Source organism: Leopardus geoffroyi, chromosome D3 (assembly GCF_018350155.1).
Source record: "Leopardus geoffroyi isolate Oge1 chromosome D3, O.geoffroyi_Oge1_pat1.0, whole genome shotgun sequence".
NCBI lineage: Eukaryota > Metazoa > Chordata > Mammalia > Carnivora > Felidae > Leopardus > Leopardus geoffroyi.
Window position 1 is genome coordinate 26541767 of NC_059339.1, and position 17060 is coordinate 26558826.

Consider the following 17060-nt stretch of genomic DNA (forward strand, 5'->3'; position numbering starts at 1 on the left):
CAGGAGTCACTATAAGCTTGGGTAAGGTATTTCCCTCCCCAGACCTCCATGACCCCCGTCTGTGTAATGAACAAATCACATCAGATAATTCTAGGGCTTCTTTCCAACTCAGAAGTTCTTGCAGCTTTAAATTGGAAACGTATTCCAAGGACAGTGCTCAAAATGTTCAGGGCTTGATCTAGGGGATCTGGCACTCAGTAGGTATCTTTCGGATGGCTGCTGAATGTTGAGTAATAATCCTTATGCAGTTTTAATAGTAAGAACAGCTCTATGCCAGTAAATGCTGCAGGTGAGTAATCTGCATCCCCAACCTTGGATAAATGTCAGAGAGCCCATGGCAGGGAAGCAGATACAAATACAGGCTTTGGAGGGATTCAAACCTGGGTTCCAATACCCGCCCTTCCACTTGGCTGCTATGGGATACTGATCAATTACCGACTCTCTGTGACTCGCAGTCAGGGCTGAGCTGTGACCAAGTATGGTTACTATTTCTGTTCCAGCCTGAGTGAGTTACGGTCAGTTACTCACTCGACAAACATTCATTGAGCACCAACTGTGTGCCAGCCCCAGCGATACAGATATAAGGAAAATAGACAAGAAGTTTATGGTCCTTCCTTGCCTCCTGCCCTTTCACTGTCCCTGGAGCACCACTGCTCTGAGCTGTCCTGGGACAAGCCTGAGGACTCGGAAGGGGAGAGGGGAAGAAAAAGGGGGGTGAGGCCCTGGTGAGAGCTGCTTGAGCATGTGGAGGCAGGCTCTGCCTCAGGCAGAGCTCTAGAAGCTGGGGTAAGACCATCTGTGCCTGAATTGGTTGTCTCCTCTCTGTCTCTGGGCCTCAGATTCCTCTGCCGCCACATGGGGGGAATGTCTGTCTCCTGGGCTTCCTCTGGGCATCCAGCAGATACCGACACGAATAAAGCTAATTTTCTTGAGCTCTCTCTAGGTGCCAGGCTCCGAATGAAGACAAATGTGTGCATCATCTCATTAACCTGACAACAACCCAGATTTATTCACAGAGAAACACGGACAGAGAAGTTGAAAGATCTTGCCCCAGATCTCACTGCCGCAAAGGAGCAAATAGAGGGTTGGAATCCACATGCTGTGACTTCCGTCCGTGCACCCAAACCACGGCAGCCTCCCACCTCCCACTCACACGGGTGTTTGGCCACTTAGGATGTAACCGAAGGGCTAAGGATCCTTATCACGCACGTCACTACAGGCATGCCTCGGAGATATTGTGGGTCCCGTTCCAGACCACCGCAGTAAAGTGAGGATTTCAATAAAGCGAGTCAAGGAAATTTTTTAGTTTTCCAGGGCACATTAAAGTTATGTTTGCACTACACTATTACATCGTAGTCCATTAGGTGTGCAACAGCATTATGTCTTTTAAAAGCATACTTAAGGGGCGCCTGGGTGGTTTAGTCTGTCAGCCTTCCGACTTCGGCTCAGGTCATGATCTCGCGGTCCGTGAGTTCGAGCCCCGCGTCGAGCTCTGTGCTGACCGCTCGGAGCCTGGAGCCTGCTTCCGATTCTGTGTCTCCCTCTCTCTCTGCCCCTCCCCTGCTCACACTCTGTCTCTCTCAAAAATAAACATTAAAAAAAAAAGCCTAATCAAGTCCATACCTTAATTAAACCTTTATTGCTAAAAATGTGAACCATCATCTGAGTTTTTGGTGAGCCATCATCGTTTTGCTGGTGGAGGGTCTGGCCTCGGTGGTGATGGCTGCTGACTGATCAGGGTGAAGGTCACTGAAGGCTGGGGTGGCTGTGGCAGTTTCTTAAAATAAGCCCACATATTGTGCGCCCCATCAATTGACTCTCCCTTTCACGAATGATTCCTCTGCAGCAGGCGATGGGGTTTCATAGCATTTTAGCCACAGTGGAACCTCTTTCAGAATTGGAGACCGTCCTTGCAAACCCCACCGCTGCTTTCTCAGCTACGTGTGTAGAACCTTCTGAATGCCTTCTTGTCACGTCAACAGTCTTTGCGGCATCCTCACCAGGAGCACAGTTCATCTCCAGGAACCACTCTCTTTGCTCATCCGTGAGAAGCAACTCCTCCTCTGTTCACGCTTACCATGGGTTTTTAGCAATTCGGTTCCCCCTTCAGGCTCCACCTCCAGTCCCTGCTCTCCTGCTGTCTCCACCCCATCTGCAGCTACCTTCCCCACTCAAGTCTAGACTCCTCCACCCTTCCACGCGGGATGGAATCCACTTCGTCCGCACTCCTGTTAACGTCGCTATCTTGACCTCTCCCGTGAGTCAAGAACGTTCTTAATGTTCTTCAGAATGGTGAATGCTTTCCAGAAGCTTTCCAATTTGCCCGGATCCATCAGAGGACTCCCTGTCTATGGCGGCTCTCTAGGCTTTCGGATGCATTTCTTCCATCATAAGACCTGAAAGTCGAAATTACTCCTTGGTCTGTGGGCTGCAGAATGGATGTTGTGTTAGCAGGCCTGAAAACAGCATTAATCTCATCGTACACCCCCACGCCATCAGAGCTCTTGGGTGACCAGGTGTGCTACCGATGGACGGGAATATTTGGAAAGGAGTTTTTGCGTTCCGAGCAGCAGGTCTCAACAGCAGGCTTGAAGTCTTCAGGAAACCACGCTGTGAGCAGATGTGCTGCCCTCCAGGCTTTGTTGTTCACCTTACAGAGCACAGGCAGAGCAGACTTAGCACAATGCTTGAGTGCCCCAGATTTTCAGACTGGTCAGTGGACCCTGGCTTCCACTCAAAGACATCAGCTGCACCAGCCCCTAACACGTGAGTCAGCCTGTCCTGGGAAGCTTTGAGGTCGGGCCTTGGCTTCTCCTCTCTAGCTACGAAAGTCCTCCGACAGTGGGAGCTTCCGTCTGCACTGAGCCTCTGCTGTCTTCACGAACGACCTTAGCCAGATCTTCTGGCAGCTTCTACATGAGTGTTTGCTGCTCCACACCCTGCACTCTCGGGTTCCGGGGGCGGCGTCTTTCCTTAAACCTCGTGACCCAATCTCTGCTAGCTTCGAACGTTTCTTCTGCGGCTTCCGCACCTCTCTCAGCCCTCACGGAATGGAGGAGAGTTTGGGCCTTGCTCTGGATTGGGCTTTGGCTTAAGGGAGTGTGGTGCCAGGTTTGATCCTCATGCAGACCACTGAAACTTTCTCCAGATCAGCAGGAAGGCTGTTTCTTTCCTTATCATTCGTGAACTCACTGGAGTTGCACTTGTCATTTCCCTCCAGAACTTTTCCTTCGTGTCCACCGGTCGGCTAAGCATTTGGCACAAGAGGCCCAGCTTTCGGCCTCTCTGAGCTTTCGAGGTGCCTTCCTCACTAAGCTGAATCGTGTCTAACTTTTGATCTAAAGGGAGAGATGTGCAACTTTTCCTTTCACATGCACACTTAGAGGCCACTGTAGGGTTATTCGTTGGCCTAATTTTAATATCGCTGTGTCGTAGGAAATAGGGAGGCCCAAGGAGAGGGAGATCCGCTGGGACACGGCGGATCAGTAGGGTCGTCAGAACATACACAACATTTACTGATTAAGTTCACCATCTTACATGGATGTGTTTCATGGCGCTCCAGGATAATTACAATGGCAACATCAGAGATCACGGATCACAGATGGCCATTGCAAATAAAATAATGAGGGGAAAGTTGGAAATGTTGCAAGAATCACCAAAATGTGACACAGAGAGACAGATCAAATGCTGTTGGAAAAATGGCACCCGTAGGCTTGCTTGACAAACCTCCAGTTTGTAAGTAACACAATATCCGACAATGTGACAGAGCGAACACGACAAAATCGTATGCCGGTGCGATTATGATTACAAAGCTCGGATATTATGTTAATGCGCATTCACATGCTGTTATGGCTGCCTCCAGTTCTGCTTCACTGCCTTATATACTGGCCGATGGGGAGAAACAGGGGCATTTACTTATCAGGAGAGAATAAGTCTTCAACCTTTGGGGTTCACAGAGGAGGTGGCTTTTTCTCCATATAGGTCTTTGTTTTTAATTAAGAGCAGTAATCAGATGATCTTGCTTTAATTAACTCCCCTGATGCATCCACACTCTAGGAGCCTCTCTCTGATATTTTCGATGTCAAGTTTTTCAGCCTAAGATTATCTGCAGGCATGCGTCAGACATTTGCCATTTGCTGAATATGCCTGAAAGGTTAGCGTGAACTTCCACCCCCTTCTTTTTGTAGAGACAGCCCCCTCCTTCAGAGCAAACACATTTCAAGTCAGGAAGGGATTGTCTGTATTTGCTCCTTGAGTCTCTGACTTTTCTTTCTGTCTTTTCACGTTGGGTCTTCTGTTATCACAAAAGAAGTATGCATTTCATCTTAATTACGCATCTGCTTAATCCATAATTTCTGATTTATAGCTGTTAGCTCCTAATTATAAGAGGGCCGCCCTTGAAAAGGAAAACCAAATGAGCTGAGAGAAACGAGGCTGAAAAACTAGGGTGATGATGGATTTAAGCCCTAAACTAAGGGTGCATCCTGAGGCCCGTTTATTGAAGGAACCTATTGTTGGCAATCCTACAGATTTGCGAGAGTTTTGTCTCAGGCTGTAACTGAATCCATCACCCTCTGTGGTGGGGAAAATATAAAACCTTGACATTCAGAACAAAGCTAAAATCTCTGAGGGAGAAATTATCCAGCCTAACTGTCAATGATACTGATTTGCCATTTAAAAAAAAAAAAAAAACACAAACTCAAATACAGAAACACTTAAGTGAATATGTTTACAAAAGAAAAATTTAAATCCAGAACCATCCATACATGGAAAACAAGGAGGGCTTGCTTTAGATAGAAGGAAACTATAATAAATCCACAGTTATTTAAAAAATGTTCACCACATGCTTTTTAAAAAATCATCATGAAAACTGTGCTTTAGTGAGGGCTGCATTAGATCTTCATCATTTTAACTGTTTGGAGCAGTAAACACAATTATATTTCCTGTTGCACAGATGAGGAAGTGAAGGCTCAGAGAAGATAATCGACCTGCCTAAAGTCCTTCAGGTAAGAAGTGGCAGGGTCATAGCTCAAACTGTCCAAGACCATGCCTATGCTGGAGAAAGTGGAAGACATGAACAACAGCCTTTGAAGGATGAGATTTTTCAAGCTATTGGCCATCCAGAGACAGCAGGGAGATACTCTTACCTGGGGCTGAGCGTGTGGCTGCTGATGACTGACTGTCGAGAGGGGGTCCTCATGGTATCTGTAGCCAGGGACAGAGTACAACTCAGCCAGGACTGCAGACTGCCTTCTGGCTGGGAGCTGAGGATGGAGACATTATCTCTAGAACCAGAAGACAGGATGCTGTCAGCACAATGACAACCACGGTAACAGCAATAACTAGATATTAACCCCTAAGCATAAGCCAGGCATGTGCTACATGCTGGACTCCCATAATGTCAATCAGTGCTCACAACACCATCCCTGAGACGTGAGAGCCAGTGCTGTCCCCATTATATAGATGAGAGTAAACGGAATTTGAGGAGGCCAATTTGGGTCTTGCCAAGGTCATCCATGTAGTTAGTGAAAAAGTTGGGATGCCAACCCTGGTTTCTCCAATTCTAATGCCCTTGCTACTAACTACTGCTTTTCCTTGGGGAGATAAGCACTCTAATATAGATATTGAGGCAATTCTGACTTTAAGGTAAAATTTGGCATTGAATTTTATACCAAGTGATAAGCCCATGGAATATGTCAAGTGTGAAGGTCTTAACTTCTTGCCTGCCTTAACCAGAATGTCTTTGTAGACAGAGCCTTTGCTTTTATGTCCCCTAATTCTGAAAGCAGCACAGGGTGAGGCTATGTGGGCCTGTAACTGATGTGGGTACTCAATGATTATTCTGTTTTCTAGTTGATATACTCACTCAACTATATCTGCCAATATTTATATCAATCTTTATATCTATAACTATATATCTATTTTGATATCTGTATCTGTATTTATATATGCCTATATTTGTATCTGTCTATAAATTCATTTGTTTGTTTATAGCATGCTCCATGCCAGGCACCATGGGAAGGACGTATAAACGTGAACCCAACATTGAACTTGTCCTCAAGACTCCATCTTACCAGAGTAGACATCCATAGAGATAACCACAAAATAAAGGAGAAAATTATTAAGGCCGTAGAGAGGGATAGAAAGTAGGAAAATTAGGAGGGAGCCTTGATTTGCTTCTTGGAGGCATAAGGGAAGGCATCAAGTAGGGATAGCTGAGCCACAACTTGTTTGAAGGCTGGGGGTTGGCCACGCAGGGCCTGGGGAAAGGACTTTGAGCTGGAGGGAACAGCATACACATAGGTATGGACGTTGGAAAAGGGCAGGGCATGGGTGATATGCAAAATAGGAGTCCCAGGTAGAGAGGGAAGTAGGGTCAGGTATGTGTGTCATTCTGAGGTAATAGGGAGCCACTGAAAGTATTTGGTGGGGACAGTGGTATGGTAAGTCATGGGCTTCTCTGTCTAAAAGAAGTTGGGCCGTTCAATAATGTGTCCCCAGTGCTATATGTTGTGACCATGGAGTCAGAGCTATCGTGGCATTGCCAGTAATTCTCCAAGCGGAGAGCGTGTTCCCTCTGTGGACTGGACCCGGAGAGCCAAGGGCTTGCCCTTGGCTTCAATGTCAACTGCTCAATTCCACTCAGGGTTCACTTACGTCTCTTTTCCGCCACGGCTGGTGCAGTCCACTGCCGTCTGGACACTAGAAAGAGACACAAGAATGAGTCTGTCCCCCTTGTGCTTCCAGGGGAAGAACATGGTCTTTGATGTTAGACAAACTTCCAACCTTTGCCCCTGCGTGATCTCAGGCAAGTCACCCTCCTTCTCTGACCCTCCTGGGGTCCTTTGTAAAACGCGGTGACGAATGGGGTTTGGTTGTGGGGCAGACTAAGCGAGATAACCCTTGTAAACATCGCGGCCTGGTTCCTGACAAATAAATAGTGTTGATTAAAAGGCAACAACCATTATCCCTGCCCTTGTTTTAGTACAACCAGTACTGCTGTTATTAACAGCGTCATTATTGTCAACAAGCAACGCGTTTGCTGTATGTTCTTTGTGAGTGCGAGTGAATCAGACAAGAGGGCAGGTGGCCAGCTTTCCAGGGAATTCTGGGAAACTCCGAGACTAATTACAGTGGTAGCTATTCCTTAGGGAGCATCCCTTCATTCAACAAAGATGCTCTACCTGTGATCTCATCTAACCATCCCGCCTATCTCCATTTAGTGAATGAGGAAAGGGACACACTTGTAAGGTCACATAGCTTTGAATCCATCCCAGGTCTGTAAGAGCTATTAACCTCATGCTCTTTACCAGTTGTCCCGCATGCGGGTGTGGACAACCAGACCACACCCTCGGACACCGGAGACCTCATCTGAATCCTGGCTTCACAAGCCAGGGCCTCCCGCTTTGTTCTTCGCATGGAATCTGGGGAATTCCTTCCTTATAAAACCCGGTTGTTCTCCAAGGGATGTACCTGTGGTTCCTTGGTCCCTATCCTCAAGGATCCGTCAGTCTTGGGGCTCCTATTCATATCTATCTGTCCCCACCAGACTGCAAGAGCCCCTCATGATCCAAGAACGTGTTTTATTCATATCTTTAGCCCCAGGGCTCAGGCCAGACCAGAAGTTCTTTCAGACAACGTTTTGTGAATCCATTGAGCTCCAGCCATGGGCTAAGTCCAACCTACAAACGTTTTTTATAAATAAAGTTTTATTAAAACACAGCCACACTAACTCATTTCCATGTTGCACATCACTGCTTTTGCTCTACCATAGCAGGGTAGTTGCAAGAAAGATCATGTGGCCCCCACAGCCTAACATATTTACTATCTAGCCCTTTATTTTTTATCATTTTTTAAAAATGTTTATTTATTTTTGAAAGAGAAAGACAGAGCACAAGCAGGGGAGGGGTAGAGAGAGAGGGAGACACAGAATGCAAAGCAGGCTCCAGGCTCTGAGCTGTCAGCACAGAGCCCGACGTGGGGCTCGAACTCATGGACCCCGAGGTCATGACCCGAGCCGAAGTCAGACGCTTAACCGACTGAGCCACCCAGGAGCCCCACTGTCTAGCCTTTTAAAGAAAGGTTTGCTGTGACCTCTCCACCATAACAAAAGCAACCTTTGTGAATGACCCTGGGAGAAGAAGAAGAACGACCCCCAGAGATGCCCATGTCCTAATCCTTAATCCCCAGAACCTGGAGCTACATTTCCTGACACGGTAGAAGGGACTCTGCAGATGTGGTTAAGGTTAAGCATCCTGAGATGGGAGGTTATCCTGGATTATCTGGGTGGGCCCAACCTAGGCCGTCACATCCTTCAAAGCAGGGAACTTTCCCCAGATATGGTCAGAGGGAGATGTGGCTATGGAAGATTGGCTGAGAGGCAATATTGCTGGCTCTAGAGATATAAGTGTCACAAGGTGTTTTGGTATCTTCTACAACCTGGAAAAGGTAAGGAAATGTATTCTCCCCTAGAGTCTCCAGAAGGAACACAGCCCCTTTGATACCTTTATTAGACCAGGGAGATCCTTGCTGGGCTTTTAAAAAAAATGTTTATTTATTTTTGAAAGAGAGAGAGAGAGAGTGAGAGCGAGCATGAGGAGGGCAGGGGCAGACAGAGGGTACAGAGGATCCGAGGGGGGCTCTGTGCTGACAGCAGGGAGCCCGATGAGGGGCTCAAACTCATGAACCGTGAGATTATGACCCGAGCTGAAGTTGGATGCTCAACCGACTGGGCCACCCACATGCCCCAATCCTCGTTCGGCTTCTAAACAACAGAACTGTAAGATAATAAATCTTGTGTTGGTTTAAGCCACCAAATTTGTGTTAATTTGCTACGGCACAAAAAAAAAAACAAAAAACAAAAACAACAACCCTGCAGTAGAACAAAACTGTCTTTGCTGGGTGACCCTGAATCTTCTTGAGGATCTGTAGACAAAGTTTTGATGGAGCTTTTCTTTAAATGCTTACTGATTTATTTTGAGAGAGAGGAACAGAGGATCCTAAGCAGGCTTTGCAATGACAGTGCAGAACCCAACTCAGGGCTCCAATTCACAAACAGAAATCATGCCCTGAGCTGAAATCCATAGCCAGATGCTTAAGCGACAGAGCCACCCACGTGCCCCTTGACGTAACTTTTTAACAAACTATTGAAAATACTTAAAAAAAACCCCACTTTGTGGGGAGTGCCTGGATGATTCAGCGGGTTAAGTGTCTGAATGGTTGGACAGCACAGAACCTGCTTGGGATTCCCTGCCTCCCTCTCTCTCCACCCTGAAGTGGTCAATGTGAGTAGATCCGACTCTGATCCTGCTGCTGCTCTGGGTCTTTCCATGCCTCTGCTGGGTTAGGGTTGTAGAAAGAATAAGACACTGAGAGAAAAGGCGACCAAAGCCTAGGGGCCTCACTGTGTGGCCTGGGTCTACTCTCTTCCCTGCTTGCGATCTCAATTTCCCTTGTTTGGGGTAAGCCTCTGGCTCCTGCCAGACTCTGGTTATCACAAGAGCTAATCCCAGGGCCTGCTTCTGCCTTAACAGAAAGAACTGGGTTTTCTAAGCCAATATTCTCGATGAGAAATCAGCAGGCAGCAGGCGTGACCCATCACTGCTGTATCAATGACTCTTGCACCCTGTATCACCACGCAGGGAAAAAAAATGGTGAAGAATCTTAAGAAGCAATCTTGTAAGAGCGTAAGATTATCAGTGGTCATTATTAGTGCCTTCGAAGCCCTGTGACTCTGGAAAAGAACCAGCTGCGAGAAATAAAAAGACACAGGTATGGATGCTTACGGAAAATAATCTTACGTTTTTATAGAAATTTTCATCTGTGCACTGGTTGCTTTTGCCTGTGAACTCATGTCACTGCACTTTCACAGAACTGAGGTTAAAGTCAAGGTCTGCCGGCCATTCTGCCTGTCGACTTCCTGATGAACTACCATCCAGGCCAAGCGTGGTGTCCCGGCTGGACCCCACGCTACCCGCCATTTTTGAAGGTCTCGACAAAATGGAGTATGTCTGAAATAAAGAGGTGGGGTGGAGACGGGCTTCTGGAAGCCACCTCACGCCTTATGGTCTGAGAAACTGCGGAAGGCACTTAACAGCTTCGTTCTGAGGTGGTCTGCAGCTTGGAAGGAGGGGGAGGGGAAAGGCTTTCAGGCTGAAGCAGGCTATTTTGTTCTGCGTGATCCTGAGACTCATTGAACCAGATGGGTAGAAATCGCCACCAGGTTGACTTTTTATAAGCCGTGGATTATTGGTCCTGGTAGATACTGGAGTTTGTACACCACGGTCTACAGAGCCTCTGCATTCTTGGAGACCTCACAGGGGCGTCTAAGGGGTCAGGGAGAGAGACCAAGTAGGGAGGCTTGACCCCGAACCTTCATTTCTTTCTGCACTCCATCCTAAGTTAGAATTTTCTCCAGGACTTTGTGTTGGTATACAAAATAAAAGAGTATGAAGAAAGAGTCTCTGTGCTCCAAGTTCCAAAATGGGACTGTATTTTTTACTGCACCCCCTGTTTTTTTTTAATGTTTATTTGTTTTGAGAGAGCGAGAGTGAGCGTGAGTGGGGAGGGGCAGAAAGAGAGGGAGAGAGGGAGAATCCCAAGCAAGCTCCCCCTACTGTCAGCGCAGAACCCACTGCAGGGCTCGAACCCACAAACTCTGAGATCATGACCCGAGCCCAAATCGAGAGTCGGACGCCCAGCAGACGGAGCCACCCAGGCATCCCAACGTACCTCCCAGCTTAACGTAGAAGGTGAATATTGCTGGTGGTGGTGATGATGATGATTTTAACGTGTTGAGTAGGCAAGCAGAGGCCCAGGAAGGGCAGGAGACCTGGTCCGCATCTATTTGGCGGTGCAGCCCAGACAGAACCCTGTCTCCTGACTCATCGGTGGCTCTTTCTCTCACATTGGCGCACGTGGCTTTTAAAGAACTTGTGCCGAGCATTTGCGGACAGGGGCTTGCTGCTAAGCAAGATAATTAGATGTCTTCTGTTGTGGTCCTTCAGCGAGAGTCTCCGTCAGACAACTCCAGTCTAAACGCACACACTGCCTGGGAAGTAACGCGTGAATGTGTTGGCCCCAGGTCCCAGTGACACAGACATGCATCCACCAGAGTGACAGGCCAGTTACTGGGTGGAGAACCAGGACCGTGACAAGAGAAAGGGGGAAGAAGGGGTCTGTTGAACACGACAGCAGAGTTTGCTTATGGGGAGTGTGGGGGGTGGGGTCCGCCTGGAAATCATCGTGGCCCCTGAACTTGCTGCCTGAGCCCAAGCCGGCTCCTCGACTTCTCAAACTCCAGTGTCCTCATCCACAAACTGGGTACCAGCCTCAAAAGTTGGGAGACAATGTCTACAAAACAAGTAGGTTGTGCAGCCTGACACAAAGCGGGTCCTCAGCAAAGAGTACCCGCCTAGCTGGGGGATCCAGTCCTCCCAAGCTAGAAGGACGCTCCCAAAGCCAGATGGCCTCGGTGGCATCATTTAAACGCGTGCTATCCTGCAGTAGGGAGCCACACTGTGCTTGGGAATGGGGCACCAACCTTCTCAGAATAATGGAAAGAGGCTGAGTCTGCATCTTTTTAACAGTCTGGCTGGAACCCGGGACCCCTAATAAATAAATTAACTCAAAATTGTGCCCGTGGCGGGAGCTGCAATCTTTGGTGCGACCCACATCTTCCCACTTTTCTCACTGTGGCCTAATTTTACCCAGGCTGAGAAACATACAAGTCACACAGAACACAGCAACGGAAGGCACCTTTCTAGAGCACTGGTCTCTGACTGGGCCAACTAGAATTGACACACTCTCAGCTGACCTAGGAGTCAGAGGTCATCCATCGACCTCGCCACACTTCCCCCACCTCCCCCTCCCCCCCCCCCCCAGCCCCCAGAAAGGTGAGTAGCTACAGACCCTGGGATAGCCCCAGGAATAGACGGGGCGTCAGCTGACACATCTCTCCCTCCAGGAGTAATCAGCTTGCCCCAGGCCGCGGAGGGGGGGACAGCTTAAAGCATTTCCCCCATTCATCCGAGAAGGCTGACGCCACCGCTGAAGTCGCAAGGCAGAGCCCGAGTGCAGGAAGGCACGGGAGTCAACGCTGCCACACGGGCCACCTGGCTTTCTGAGCACGTAACCACGTTTCCAGCCTGGAAGGCCTGTTACGCTCGGATTGAATTCCCAACACGGGGAAATGTGACTTTTCATAATTTGAACAAGTCTCTTAAAGAACCTTACCTCCAGCAGAAGCACCACACACACACACACACACACACACACACACACACGCTGTTTCTCTCTCTCCGCCCGGTGGGTGTGAATCCTAATTGAGAGCTCAGTTTGGAGAGGTACTTCGACGAATCCCTCGGGCTCCCATCCAAACCTCGTACCCCAGGAGATGAGACAATTAAGAAGGAAGTACACCGTGCAGCCGTCAGGATGGGGGAAGAGGAGGAGAGGCTGGCACCCGGGTAGGAGCTGGGGCTCTGCTCCGGATGTTGGCTCTGCAGCCTGGCAAGACACGGACTGCCGTTCACTGCCGATAATCATTTCAATGGCAGCGTGACCAGAGAACAAGGTTTGTGCCATATTAATTCTTCGAAATGTGTTGAGACTTCTTTGTGGGCAATTTCCCCCCAGTGTCCCCCCCCCCCCATTCTTGTGCCACTGGTCAGATCTCTGCTCTGCGTCTAGTTCAATTCCAAGTTAACGGGGCAGAGAGTCAGGATGGAGTCTCGCTGAGACCCAAGGCCGTGAAAATGCAGACAGGAAGCTGGGGTTCAGATGGGATTCCCGGGGACCTCAGAAAAGTAGGATTGGGACAGAAGGTGAGCATGAGGCTTTTCACCTGGAACAGAAAGAGATAAGCATGCCTCCTATCAAGATGAGGGTGAGGGCAGGGTCCCTTTAAGGCTCCGAAGGATCCCCTCTAAGCTGAGACTGGAGTGAAGTCTGTGACCCTCTATGACCTTGCCACCAGGATCTCGCTTCCCAGGCTCCTTGCCATACCTGTCATACCTCTGCCCAGCCTACACCCACACCTGCAAGCACCCACACCCTGTGCCTCTTTCCAATTTGGTTATTTTTATAACTTTCATTTGTTCTGCTGATAGCTTTCATTTATTAGAAAAGCTATCAACACCCCAAACCCAACTAATCCAATTAAAAGTGGGCAGAAGATGTTCGCAGACATTTCTGTAAAGAAGACCTACAGGGGCGCCTGGGTGGCTCAGTCGGTTGAGCGTCTGACTTCAGCTCAGGTCATGATCTCACACTCCGTGAGTTCGAGCCCTGCGTCGGGCTCTGTGCTGACAGCTCGGAGCCTGGAGCCTGCTTCGGATTCTGTGTCTCCCCCTCTCTCTGCCCTTTCCCTGCTCATGCTCTGTCTCTCCCTGTCTCAAAAATAAATAAAAACATTTTTTAAAATTTTTAAAAAAAGAAGACCTACAGATGGCCAACAGCCACATGAAAAGATGCTTAACATCACTGATCATCGGGGCAATGCAAATCAAAACCACGGTGAGGGATCACCTCACCCCTGTCAGAATGGCCAAAATCACAGACACAAACAAAGGTTGGTGAGGATGTGGAGAAAAAGGACCCCTCTTGCACTGTGGGCGGGAATGCAAACTGGTGCGGCCACCCTGGAAAACGGAAACTTAAAAATCCTCAGAAACTTAAAAATCAACTACCCTACGATCCAGGAATCGCACTACTGGGTATTTACCCAAAGAATACGAAAACGTTAATTTGAAAGGATACATGTATTCATAGCAGCATTATCTGTAACCGCCAAATTATCGAAGCGGCCCGTGTGTCCATCGATTGATAAATGGGTAAAGAAGAAGTGGCATATATACACAGTGGACTATTCCTCAGCCATAAAAAAAGAATGAAATCTTGCCACTTGCAATGACACGGATGGTGCTAGAGAGTATCATGCAAAGTGAAGTCAGTCCGGCAGAGGAAGACAAGTGCCGTGTGATTTCACTCATCTGTAGAACTGAAAAACCAAAACAAATGAGCAAAGCGGGGGGGGGGGGGGGGGGGGTGGCGGAAAGGGACACACACAAACCAAAAGACAGATGCTGAAATATGGGGAACAAACTGGCGAGTGCCGGAGGGCAGGGGGTGGGGGGATGGGGGAAACAGGTGATGGGGATCAAGAGCACACTTGCCATGACGAACACAGAGTAATGTATGGAATTGTGGAATCACTATATGGTACACCTGAAACTAACCTACCACCGTATGTGAACTATCCTGAAATTAAAACAAAAACTTGCGGGGCGCCTGGGTGGCTCAGTCGGCTAAGCGGCCGACTTCGGCTCAGGTCATGATCTCACAGTCCGTGGGTTCAAGCCCCGCGTCGGGCTCTGTGCTGACAGCTCGGAGCCTGGAGCCTGCTTCCGATTCTGTGTCTCCCTCTCTCTCTGCCCCTCCCCTGTTCTCTCTCTCTCTCTCTCTTTCTCGGCCTCTCAAAATTAAACGTTAAAAATAATAAATAAACAAGCAAATAAATAAATAAAATCAGGCGTATCAAGTCTGTAACTTATAGGAGCAAAATCTCCTCAAAGAGGAACCTACCTAGTACAGCGAGGACTGGGTATGTTCACTGCAGAAACTTTAGAATATGTAAATACGCTTGAAGCAAACAAAAATTTAGGTCACCAGCAATGCCTTCCACCAGAATGTTGGTGTGCTTCCTTCTGGGCTTTCTTTTCCCCCTTAACGAGGCATGGTCAGCTCTACGGGCTCTCCCCACTGGCTAGACCGCAGCTGACTCACACCACTGCTTCCTTCCCTCACTGCCCAGCTCATGCCCACACCTCCTGCAGGTCAGCAGCTGGCTCCTGCTTCCCCCTATTAAGAGGGGTGTGACAGGCAACGGTCTAGGGTGGGAAACTCAGCAGCCCCAGGTTTTGCAGCACCTAATTTGCTGTGCGACCCTGACCTTCCCCAGGGTCCTCGCGAGAGTGGAGAGGGTTGCACTCCATGGTCTGATCGTTGATTGTTGTGGCTGCAACGCATGCCATCCCCCACAGAGACAAAGCCCAAGAGGGACCAGGGGCCGATGCAGCCCACACAGGGGTGTGTGAGGAGGGCACCGCCTCTGAAGGTTAGGTTAAGGCATCCTGTTTCTTCCCAAAGCAATCGCAAAGAAGATGTCTCTCCCTGCTGCCCAGGCTTTGCGACAGAGGCTGGGATGGGGACAGAGAGGCTGCAGCCAGACAGGCAGCTGTGGGTTCCAGAGAGGTGACAATGCCAAGGTTGCAAAGGCAGCTTTGGGGGACAGGACGCTATGGGCCTCCTGCAGGGGCTCAACAGCCCGGGCCCATGTGGCCACCCGGGGCACCCCTGGCCTGCGGCAGCTCGAGACTTGAGTGGAAACGGTAGGAAGCAACCTGTCTTCCGAGAAAGGAGAGAAGCCCCGACACTGAACTTGAGAGGCCTTGCCTATCACCTGCTGGCTAATTTTGCATCCTCGAATCAGTCGTTGCCTTTGTGAAGCGATGCCCATTTCTGGGCACAAACGCAGTGCACACCCTTACAGCCTGCGTGCCTGGTTCTAAGCCATGTCCATCTGGTACCTCATTTGACTCTGACAATCCTACCAGGTAGGCAGAGGGCTGAGTCCATGGAATGCCAATCTGCAGGTCAAGAGTGGTCAACACCTGGCCATTTCACACGGTCGGTTCAAAGTATTACATCCACTTGATGCGTGAGGGGACTGGGCCCAGCTTGGACGCATCACTGGCCACGATGACAAACTGGAGCCCGCTCTGCAGACACGTCCCAGGGTCACCTCCCCCAAGTCTTGGAGAGCTGGGCCAGGCGGTTTCGGTGGCAACAAGGAGATGCTGACACTGGAGAGGAAGCAAGCGTCCTGCCCCTCCTCAAGGGAGCCAGCCGGTCGTGCCTCCCGCCATGAGATGCATCCGGGTGTCCCCGCAGATGCGGCCCCCGGAGGACCCGAGACAAGGAGTTCCGTCTACCAAAGGCTGCAGGGCACCCCAGGGCCCCAGGCCACCTGCTGCACCCCGCTGCGCCTGCCCCCCACCCCCCGTAGGTTACCTCTCTGTGTCACTGTCGCTGGATGCCAGCTCCTCCAAGGCTGCCTGCAGGTCGGCAATCCGCCGGATGGACGTCTCCAGGTCTGTCTGGAGGGTCTGTCTCACTGCCGAGAGGTCCTCCACGTGCTTCTCCTGGAGGCAGAGACCACAAGCGCACGTTGGCCTTGGGCAAGAACCCACACACCTGCCAGAGCTTCTGGGGTGGAGACACACGCTGGGCTGAGTCAAGTGTTCACTGAGCACCTAGTACATGGTGGGCACCCCTTGAGGCACACTCTCTGCACAGATGGGCTTATGGACCCTCAGAGAGATGCTTTGAATTTTATAGAGGGCAGGGGCGTTTGGGGGGCCACCGGGGCGTGGCCCATGGACAGCGCTCACTCATCCACGCTGGCGTCCTGAGCCCAGCGTGTCCGACCCCAGAGCCACGCTCGGAACCTGCACCACTCACTTTGCACCAGGCACTACACCCTGGATGGATGAGCAAATGTATGAGCCAATTAATGTTTCCCAGACCAGTCACCGAAGCTGATTCAGGAAGCTGAGTCTGCCTCAGGGATGGATCTGGAGTGGGAGATCGTGTCGGCTGGGGAGCAGACAAGAATGGTTCGCGGGGCGCCTGGGTGGCTCAGGCGGTTAAGCGTCCAACTCTTGATCTCAGCTCAGGTCATGATCTCACGGTTCGTGAGGTCCAGCCCCAGGTCAGGCCCTGTGCTGCCAGGACAGAGCCTGCTTGGGGTTCTCTCACTCTCTCTGCCCCTACCCCACTCGAGTGTGCTCTCTCTCTCAAAATAAATACACTTTTTAAAAAAGAACGGTTCCTTTTCCACTCTGCCATGCCGTCCTCAGAGGGTGCAAAGACAAAAATTGACAAGCCAACGGGGCTCGTCCCAGAGCACCCCACTGCCGTTTACTAAGATCCTTCTGTGCCTGGCACTGTGCTGAGCGTCTTACCGTCAGGACCTCCCTCCCTGCTCAGAAGCCTGGCGG

General features: G+C 49.8%; 1 protein-coding gene across 3 annotated transcripts in view; it reads right to left on the reverse strand.

Moving 5' to 3' along the window:
• Positions 1-17060, reverse strand: part of MYO18B (myosin XVIIIB) — a 259923-nt gene that overhangs the window by 22765 nt on the left and 220098 nt on the right. For all 3 annotated transcript variants that reach the window (XM_045459579.1, XM_045459578.1, XM_045459580.1), the window contains 3 exons: positions 16072-16202; positions 6658-6702; positions 5148-5285 (listed from right to left, as the gene is read on the reverse strand). In XM_045459579.1, the coding sequence (XP_045315535.1) occupies positions 5148-5285; positions 6658-6702; positions 16072-16202 (314 nt within the window). The remainder of the gene's footprint in view (positions 1-5147; positions 5286-6657; positions 6703-16071; positions 16203-17060) is intronic.